The 10,103-nt window shown below is 46.7% G+C and overlaps 1 protein-coding gene across 1 annotated transcript; it reads left to right on the top strand.

The window, feature by feature from the left end:
- Positions 1-2,642: 2,642 nt before the first annotated feature.
- On the top strand, positions 2,643-6,839 carry gdf10a (growth differentiation factor 10a). The gene is made up of 3 exons (XM_076018624.1): positions 2,643-3,182; positions 4,503-5,641; positions 5,746-6,839. The coding sequence occupies exons 1-3, from the start codon at positions 2,915-2,917 to the stop codon at positions 5,935-5,937; spliced, it is 1,599 nt and encodes a 532-aa protein (XP_075874739.1). The 5' UTR covers positions 2,643-2,914; the 3' UTR covers positions 5,938-6,839.
- Positions 6,840-10,103: the final 3,264 nt, after the last annotated feature.

The following is a 10,103-nucleotide window of genomic DNA, read 5'->3' as shown; positions in this document are numbered from 1 at the left end:
AATTTTGTCATCTGCTCTCAAAACAGTCCATATTCGCCTCTATCATCCACTTCATTGCTCAGCTATGAAAGTGAGAGAGTCTCCGCCAAGACCATGCAAAGGTGTTAAACTAGGAGCACTTCCAGAACCAACCATCCGTCACTGCACCACACACGAGGCCATGTTAATTCCTCACACTCCCCTGTAACCACACAGAGAGCAGAACACAGGTCCTGTTTGGTTTGGATGGCCCCGCGACTAGACCTCCATGTTGAACAAACTCTCAGGCAGCGTAGCCCCCGTAACACAGTCCGGGTGGTTTAACACAGCAGGCATAGGACTTGTGAGACCCTCTTTTCTATCAAAAAGTGCATTTCATCCTTCTTCTGTTTTGTCTTTTCACATCTTTAAGATGTCTTTTAATGTTAATTCAGTTTTTCATTCTATAGGTTCTTTATACCCCTTTATACTGAAAGGTAAATGACACAAAAAGCTGACTCTTTGTATGTAAAATGTTTGGAGTAATACTAGAAAAATCTATGAGAAAATTTGAATGCCAAATCAGTTTTAAAACGAATTTTTAATGCAAGTAATTGGCACGGGAAAATGCACATATATCTCAGTAAGACACGTCCACATTTGTCCCAGCGTGTTGTATATGTTGGATTTGATGTGGCTTTTTTCATCAAAAACCAAAAGAATGTCAAAAGACGGCGGTGTACGTGCATGTCTCACTACTTCCACATGTGACTTTGATGATTCGGTGGGAGCGTTAAGAAGAAGAAAAAAAAATCTATTTCTCATCCAGCATCAGCCTCGGACAAAAGCACTTTAAGTCATGGTGGAGTGACATATGTAACCATAGCCTTGGATTATGCGCCTGGTTGAGATCTCTTCAGGAGCGTTTGTGGTTTCCCTGCCCTGCTGTTCCCTTTTTTTATTTTATTTGATCTAAATGCTGCTTTCTTCATAGTCGTGTGGGGCGGCGGCATTAGAGGAGAATTATTGCAGATAATGCCTAACATTAATCTCACACTGCCCCACATATCCCGGGTTAGGGGTCAAAACCATTCCATGTTGTTGTCCTCACGCTTCAACTTGTTTTTCAACTGCGGGACAATTTATTATGAGCCCAATATCTGGTTCTCAGATATCACTGTGATACCCTCCCAACCCCCACTCCTCTTTCTGGTCTCGTTCTCCCTCAAATTCAGTGTGTTGATCAAACAGTTTGACTTTTTTATGAACCTTTTGATCATTTTTAAGACCAAAAGTTTAAGTTACTATGTATATAGTACATAATACTGTTTATTTCAAACAGCAACAAGATGCTTGACTATGTTGGCATAATGGAGATTGTCATATTTTACATCTTGAAATATTAGTTTCTGCAAAGTCTCACTGGATGTAGAACGTTGACTTGTAGCACAACTCTTGGCCAGTGCTGCACACTATGTACTTCTTTCAAATTACTATTGAGAAAACTATTGAGAGAACAACAGAACACGCAAGTTCAGTCAACTCCCTAACACACACACACACACACACACACACACACACACACACACACACAACTCACATATCTCCAGATTTAAGACCTGTCGCTTCTGTGGGACGTAGTGAAAAGGAGTATCCTGCGGGGTCCTTGGGGGCCACGAAGGTGTAGCTCTGAGTGCTTATATCCGTGTGTGTGTGTGTGTGTGTGTGTGTGTGTGTGTGTGTGTGTGTGTGCACACGCGCGCGCACGTGCATGTGAGTCTATAGTAGCAGCGAGTGACCCGAGAGGCCCAGCTAGTTACAGCCTCTCTGCTGGAGACCACAACTTCCACAAAACAGGCATTGTTGGTGCAGAGCTCCAGACACCAGAGACACACACACACACACACTGGAAACAACTCCTATGTACACACACAATAATGCAAGCACATCTCCAAAGGAAAAAAAACACATGCACCAACATTCATACATATATACATACACTCCTGAAACAAAACTCTAGTCGGGAACCGTGGATCCCAGCAGCGATCGTGTTCTGCTGGCCAGGGATAAAGTTACAGGAAGTCTCCTGAAAGACTCTCACCTCGCAGCAGACACACAGAAAACTCCCTCTCGCACTGAACCGTGCGCACGGCCCCCATATCAACTGCACTGCACCACAACGTGGGCACCAACAATAGCCTCTGGGTGGTTGGTCGGACTATTATTGTAGGTGCTTCTATGCTAATTATGTGTGACTGAGCGCATGTCAGAAGCATTTACTGGAAATAACACGGCGGGTTGGAAATTGTGAGGTGGAGTTATTTTGCCAACAGTGGCTTTGTGTGAGCCGCACAAATCAATGCTGCTCAAAAAAAAAAAAAAAAAAAAAAAGTGTGTGTGTTGTGGGGGGGAGGGGGGGGCAGCACCCTGCCAGACTTACCGCACAACACACAGACTAAAAAACAACTCTGAGAGGGGATCAACAACATCAACATCATAATCACCCCCCCTCTCCTCCTCCTCCTCCTCCTCCTCAAGGGAGCAGGGAGGGGGAGCCGTTGGTTGCTGGGGGCAGCATCATCACCTCCACCTCTGCCCGTGAGCAGCTCTGCAGAGACCTCGTTGGCTGACAGCAGCGTACGTCAGCGCCTCCCTCTCCCCCACCACCACCACCACCAACCCTCAATCCCCCTGGCAGTCGCACAAGTGTAAAAGTAGCAGCTCCAACTGTTGCCCGGACCAACCCGCTCAGCATCCCACACAGTCCCACGCAGAGCAGCAGCGAGGCAACAGGACCGAAAACACGCGGGAAGTCAAAGGAGAAGTGGAACGCGAGATTTACGCGCCGCCGGCTGGTCTCTCTTGCGGCGCCGCTCCACTTTGGACAGTCTGGGGACATTATATATTTTTTAATTTCTTCACACCCCTGTAATTGTGTGCTGATTACAGCGCTTAAATGGCATCGCCAATTGCGATTCGGTCACACCTGTTCCTGTTGGCGGTGATTAACTGTGTCCTGCCTGGCGCATCTGCGAGGACCGTGAAGGGGAACTCTGGGAGCGCGCAGGACAAAAGGTTCCACTTTCATCCCCCGTCGGACCTTTTCTCACACGGCCTGGATCAGGACATGGTCTCTCAGCACATGTCCAAACTGTACGAGAGATACAACCGGGAGCCTCGGCTCAAAGAGGGCAACACGATCCGGAGCTTCAGAGCCGGCCAAGGTGCGTAAACAAAACAACGCTGACGACGGCCGAGCCTGCAAGTGCGCAACCGCTCCAGCGAGGGGACACGCAAAAATAAAAGAGGCACGCGTGCGCGCAACTGGCGCTGCTGTAATCCTACACTAGAAGTAAACAATGCACGTTGATCCTCTCGACGGCCCTGCAAGCCGGAGCGGGATTGCGGGGCTCGGCCAGACGCTCCAAATAGTTCCGGATGATTTTGAAGCAGTCTGAGAATGCACTTAAATGTTACTGGCACGCCGTGGGCACGCTGTTATGTTTAGCAACCAGCTGAGCCCTCCCTTAGCACTCGGATCGGACAAGAGTGCGCAAGAGTTCACGCGGAATCCAGTACAAGCGCATTAAAAGTTTTAAGTCGCCGCAGTGGCTTCTGTGCGTCCCCCCCCTGTGGCTGCATGACATGTGCGGCTCCACGCAGGGGGAGTCTGGGCGCGCACAGTCGTCCCTTCTTTAATCCGATGCCGTTGCTTTATAAACACAGTTCACAGACACTTATAGGCCCGCATGGTTCTCAAATGGCATGTCATAACACGTGCGTATTTTTACTGCAGGGAGCGAGTGTAATCCAAGTCGAGATGTAAGAGAGGTTTCACAACAATGCGAGATCTGTTAAAGCGGTTGATTATGTCTTATGTGTCCGCGCAGACAGTGCTGGCTGTAGCGGGCTTAAGGGGAGGCTTTAAGAGAAACTGAGATAAGCATTTCCATATGCAGGCTGAATCCGGGGTAATGTATATCTCTGGAGCCGGTCCGTACTTCCGCTGAACTCCTACACAATGGACAATAACTCTGCTGTTGAAGTTAATGTTCATCGTGAATATGTGGCCCTGAACCCCCCCCCCAAACCCCCACCCCGTACCCCACCACCCCCTAACCCCCACCCACTCACCAGACACCCTGGTTCCTCTGAAGGGCAACCCTGCCCTGCTGCCAACACTCCAATCATTTGGCACCTGAAGGTGGTCAACAGTCCCTAAAGGGAATATTTTAACACTGACTGTGGCGATTGCAATGTCACACCTCTTCATTTCCCATTTATTTTCATGAGAGCTTTGATTCATTCATTCTTATCTCTGTGTCTTAATGCACAACAATTCCAAAGGCAACTATAATCTAATCAGGCACACAGCATAGTAATTCATTTTCTGCACCGCAGCACCATGCAAGCCACAAATATGTCTGATCATTTTGGTTATGATTAGTTTTTTATGTGAATCACAAACAAAATGTTTTTAGGAGTTTCAGCTGTCGCTCTGTTCACCTGACCGCCTGACACTGATTGATTGATTGCCTTTGCAGACTCCTCCGGCCACAGGACGGTGTACCATCTAAACCTTACAACCCTCCAGGACTCAGAGGTCATCCTCTCTGCCACATTCCACTTCCTGCTTGATCGACGGCCCCATCAGAAGCCCTGGTCCTGTAAACGCTTCAAAAGCCCGTCGTGTCGCTCCTCTGCCGCGCACCATTTCCCGTCCGTCAGTCTGCTACTTCGCTCTGTCTCCTCCGGGTCGGAGGTCGCCTCTGGGTCAACGGGGTCATTTCTAGGCAACGTGACCTTCCACCCCCACAGGAGAGGGGCGTGGCAGATGAAAGATGTGACCCAGGTCATAAAGGAGGCGCGGAACAGGGGTCATCTCCTGGTGTCAGTGGAGCTGGACTTGGGGCAGCCACGCCACAAGAAACCCGAGGAGGAGCTCTCTGCAGGCAACCTGCCCTACCTCCTACTGTATGCTAATGACCGGGCCTTGGCAGAGCCCAACAGTGTGGCTGCGAGTCTGCAGAGGTACGACCCCTTCGGCGAGGGCGACGATTCCCCGCATTCCTCGCGCCACATGCACTCGTCCAGCTCCTCCCCGGAACTGAGGGGACGCGTGAGGAGGGAAGCGACTCTGCTCTCAAGCCCCATTGAGAATAATGAGTTGCCCGAGGTTGACTACCGGCCCGATGTTTACAGGAAGGATGAGCTCTGGGAGAGCACATGGTACCTGGCGCTCAAACCCAAATTGGCGAAGAAAGAGAAGAAGAGATTCCACCTCCAGGGGGAAGACGGTCAAGTTGAGCAAAGCAGGCGAGAGGAACCTCCGGTTCTTAAAGACCAACTGGGAGCGTCACAGGGGCCTCACGATTCAGCAGCGAGACAAGGCAGCCCCGAGCTGGCCGCGAGCGACGAGCAGAGGCACGACTCGAGACGGGAGAGGAAGGACGAAAGGAGGCACAAGGGGAGCGCGAACCCTCAGTCGGCCGTCCTGAGTTTCGACGCTCAGACGATGCGCAAAGCCAGGCGGAGGCAGTGGGACGACAGCCAGCACAGGGGCTGCTCCAGGAGGAGCCTCAGGGTGGACTTTGCAGACATTGGCTGGAGCGAGTGGGTCATCGCGCCCAAGGCCTTCGACGCCTACTACTGCGCCGGCACCTGCGGGTTTCCCATGCCGAAGGTAGGCAGCTGCGAAATGGACTCCAAATTGGCAGCTTGGTTGTTCTTGGTCGTTGCGTTTGTTTTCTACTCTGATCTCTCTTCTCCCGTTCGAATCACCCCCAGGTGGCCAGGCCCTCCAACCACGCCACCATTCAGAGCATCGTCCGAGCCGTCGGCATCATCCCCGGTGTCCCCGAGCCCTGCTGCGTGCCAGAGAAGATGAGTCCCCTGGCCGTGCTCTACCAGGACGAGTCCACGAACCGGGTGCTCAAGGTTTACCCCAACATGTCCGTCCAGTCGTGCTCCTGCCGATAGGGAGAGGAAGGGGACGGGGAGTGAACAGGACAAAGTGGAGACAGAACTATACCTTGGTTTGTGAAGTGGTTTCTTTAGAGTGGAAAAAATGTCACCTTGGCTGTGCTTATCCCCCCCACCGGAGGAACAAAAGGCTACGGAGAAATCTCTTCCATCTCTTCTGTCCAGAAGAGACATACTGTCTGTGTTTGCCTCCGCAAGAAGAACAGAGTCACACACGAAAAAGTCAGGGCTCCACAAGTCCCAGACGGTCGGTTGTTTTGACTGTGCGTTTGAGATAATATTGAGGATATCGTGTACAGGAGCGTTTTAAAGGATGTTTTCCTTGTATCTCAGATCTCGCTTGTTTTTCAGGGGGCCCGCCGCGGGTTTGCGCTCATGTTCTATTTGGACAAAAAAAAAAGAAAAGAACATAAATAAAAGACTTGTTAATGTCTATCGTCGGGCAGCTTACACAGATGACAGATCACATACAGAGGACAGAGATTATCAAATATATTTCTATATTTTTTTATTATGTTCTTTTTTTCTCATTTATACAGCTAATCTAAAGTGTCTGTGTTCCCCGTGGCTCACACATGAGCAAAACTGTTTGTAACACTAAAGGGTTATTGTGCGTTTTTTTTTTTTTTTTTTTTTTTTTGCTCTGGATTTAAGTAGGAAATGGATCGTGGAGAGCATCTGGAATTCATTTACACCCACCAGCCCCTGTATGACACTTCTAAAATGTTATATTACAACCAGAAATATTTTTCTATTCTGAATGTGAAGCCTGTTTCAAATATAAAATGTAATGGTTATGTATTCCAGTATTTTAGACACAGTGGTGTTTTGTACATGTGTATTGTTAAATTATGAAAAAAGTAGCCTTCTACAAATTAGAATAAACCAAACTAATTTAATCCATGGCTCTGACTGAAATGTTATTGGTTCCAACATTTTGATTTGCGGTCGGGCGTTTCTGCTTTTGTGTTGAGAGGAACTCATTTGTCTGAGCAAATGAAAGGCAACCGCAGGACCAGAATAACATCGTACAAACGCAGGAAGGTTCCACTCGCAGATAGCAGAATAATCCCCCCAAAGCCATTCAAGCTCTTTATTACACCACACCAAAGGCTCAGATGTCTGCTGTCCTGCAAATCATGTGACTGATGTCGCTGCCGCGACTTAATGGCCGATGGAGGAAGCAGGCGTACGCCTATTAGGACGTCAGTAGCCTGGACTTCAAAACATGGAGCACTTCCCCTTTCTCAGCCCCAGCGTCACCAACCCCAAAACTGCAGGATGTTCTTCTCAGTGGCCCTTTTTTTTTTTAACCCCCGTCCCTTTAATGCGAGGTTACGAGCAGAAGATCCCCACCACTTTAGAAGAAGGTGACCCGCGTGGTGCCTGAACAGTGTGTCAAAACTGACAGTGAAATGACAGAGGAAACCTTGTGATTATCAACCCATTAGTCTGTGGTTGTTGTGTTTTTTTGTCTGTCTTTTCTTTTTTTTCCTTTGCCTTGAGCCTCTGAAATTTGGCACAGGGAGCAACATCTGTTTATAACCACAGAATGTTCTGATGTTTGCCAAGAGTGGACAGCAATTTTGTCTCAAAGGCAAAACCGCTTGAGGGTGGGGAGAACAAAAGGTTGGGTCTTTGTATGTGGGTTTCCATATAGAGTAAGTATGTGTGTGCGTGTGTCTGTGTGTGTGTGTGTGTGTGTGTGTGTGTGTGTGTGTGTGTGTGTGTGTGTGTGTAGATCAGTTGAGATGAATCTTCAGTTGTATTTATAATCTGATTTATCCCCATTCAAAATGTTTCACCCCACCCAGAAGAAAAAACGTTTTTGATCAAAATAAATAAATAAATAAAAATCCTGCAAATAAAATTAAAGACTTCCAATGAGACATGCAACATGTTGTGAATTCAACAATGTTGTGTGATTTTTATGAGAACTCTCTTATTGCACTTTGGTAACTTGCTAATCACTGTTACTTATGCCCCTTCCAACCATTAATTTAACATGATGCAAAATTTACTTTGAGAAGGTTATTTAACGGTGTTGTGTGTCGAAATTCCATCTTTCACTCCTTTTGCTTGGCCCACTTTTCAGAAGCTGCGAGCTAAAGCAGTTCTGGAAACTGATAGCTATTCAAAGACAGACATAACAGCCCCATCCAAGCGTTTTTTTTCCAGCCTCTGAGACGTCTCACACTCACCAGGTTTGAGTCGAATCACAAATATGTGAAAGGTCCAACTGGAAGCCAAAACCAAGAGTTTTGTGGGTGTGGGAGCTAAACATAGGTTAAACTTGCTGTCTTTTGTTGATCTAGTGGGTTTTTCAGATGCTCAATCACACGAGGCAGCTCCACTGGGGCCTGGGACGAAAATAACATTTGAAAATGTTGATTGGTGTAGAATTTAAAACAGGTGGATAAAAGGAAATCTAAAAAACAGAAAAGTGGCCGTCCCGCGTTTGCTGCTGCTGCCATGATGTGAGGTGACAGCAGCATCATAGAACCGGGATGAGGAGATTCTGTTTAGCTCATATTTGATTGGTTCTGATGGTCACAATGTGGAGAATCAGACAAGTATCGCCTCATTCTGTCTTCTTCCTTTCTGAACACATGGAAATGTTCAACAACACTTAGCGAATGCACACTTTTTGGTGCCCGAACCTGTTTCAATTATGATTAATGATGATGACTATAATTAGGAGCACTATAAATCATGTTTACAATAATGTTTTAATGTATAAATGTTTATGCTCCAGAGTGGACCAGCTCGATTGTAATGAACACATCCAGGTCCGTGGTGGCTTTTTTTTTTTCTTCTTCATTTCCTCACTGATCCCTTTTACAGTCAGGACCCACGGGCTGCAATTACAAAGCGAACCCCATGTCAACCGCAATCACAGTCACAGGAGAGTACTTGCAATGGTCAATTCCAGCCGAGAAAACCGCAGCAGTCTCGGCTCGTGTTCAGAGCCCAGTGCCTAAAAGCCAGGACGAAACGGGCCAAGCGGGGGAACAAGAACAATATTTGATTTTCCACATGATGACTGTTCAATTAAAGCCATCGTTAGACAACAGAGGATTTTTTGTGTCTGGGCTGAAATGGCTCTTTCCTCACATGGTTGCCGCGAGCACAAGACTAATAGCTTTGTTCATATTAGGACGTAAGTTCAGTTGAGTGACACCGTGCCTCTTAATCACCCGTGTAATTGTCTGGGCCACTGGGTGTTTTGTTTTAGAGAGAAAGAGGAATCTGCGTTTCTGTTCTTCAGACTAAAAGTTCAGCTTCATTTCGGAAACATATAATTAGGACATTAAATGTAACTCAGAGTAAAAGTTGGTTGGGTAACAGAACAAAAGATCTTGCATGTTATTGAAGAATATTTGATCTTTTTTTTTGCTTAGAACCCATAAAATACAACAAATGATGAGGACTTTTCTCCCCCTGTAATCGCATCAATGTGTTTCATGGAAACCAGTGTGAGGACACCAGGAGTAAAACTGTCTGCCGAACTGGAACGATTACAACAGTGAGTTTTACACCCGTGCTTACTTTACAGTTGGCTGAAACACGGCTTGACTTTCCCATGAACCCCATACCTTCTTCCCGCCTCATTTACCTGCAACAGAGACGGCTATTTATGTCCATCTGTTAGCAGCCCGACCTGAAGGGGGATGTAAGTAGCGATGGAGCAATATAGAACGCTCAACAAAAAAAAAATCAAAGCAGGGGTTTTATCTGAACTCCTTCCAAGTCTGATGACTGACTTTCAGGGTACTTTCTTTTTGTTTGTTTAATAAAAAAAAGTGGATTGTGATTTCTTGTTGGAAATCAGACTGATTTATTGGGGTTTGTTTAAATTGAAGGTCTGGGTAAGATTTAGCAATATCTACTGGAAAGAAAGGGTAGTAAGGATAATCTACATATGCTAATTCAGATTTGTGTACTGAATTAGCAGGTTACCTCTTCTCTTTCTCCAGTCATTTTGTGTCAGGATAAAATCACAAAACTCTAAACATATCTATTGCTTTGGACAACCATTAAATAATGATGGATGCCTTTCTATATTTAAATATAAAAAATTATGATTAGTGAGTAAAAACACTGTGAAAACTGTTTTCTAACAGTGTGTGTGTGTGTGTGTGTGTGTGTGTGTGTGTGTGTGT

This window comes from Nelusetta ayraudi, unplaced genomic scaffold (genome assembly GCF_046127955.1).
Source record: "Nelusetta ayraudi isolate G7.1 ecotype Tasmania unplaced genomic scaffold, CSIRO-AGI_Nayr_v1 ptg000008l, whole genome shotgun sequence".
Lineage (NCBI taxonomy): Eukaryota > Metazoa > Chordata > Actinopteri > Tetraodontiformes > Monacanthidae > Nelusetta > Nelusetta ayraudi.
Note: the sequence above shows the minus strand (reverse complement) of the source record. Positions and strands in the feature narration are given on the sequence as shown.

Excerpts from the sequence above, each read along its gene's own strand:
- gdf10a (XM_076018624.1), top strand. The coding sequence starts at position 2,915 with ATGGCATCGCCAATTGCGATTCGGTCACACCTGTTCCTGTTGGCGGTG. Across the intron at positions 3,183-4,502 it reads GAGCTTCAGAGCCGGCCAAG|ACTCCTCCGGCCACAGGACG; the intron begins GTGCGTAAACAA and ends TTGCCTTTGCAG. Across the intron at positions 5,642-5,745 it reads GCGGGTTTCCCATGCCGAAG|GTGGCCAGGCCCTCCAACCA; the intron begins GTAGGCAGCTGC and ends AATCACCCCCAG.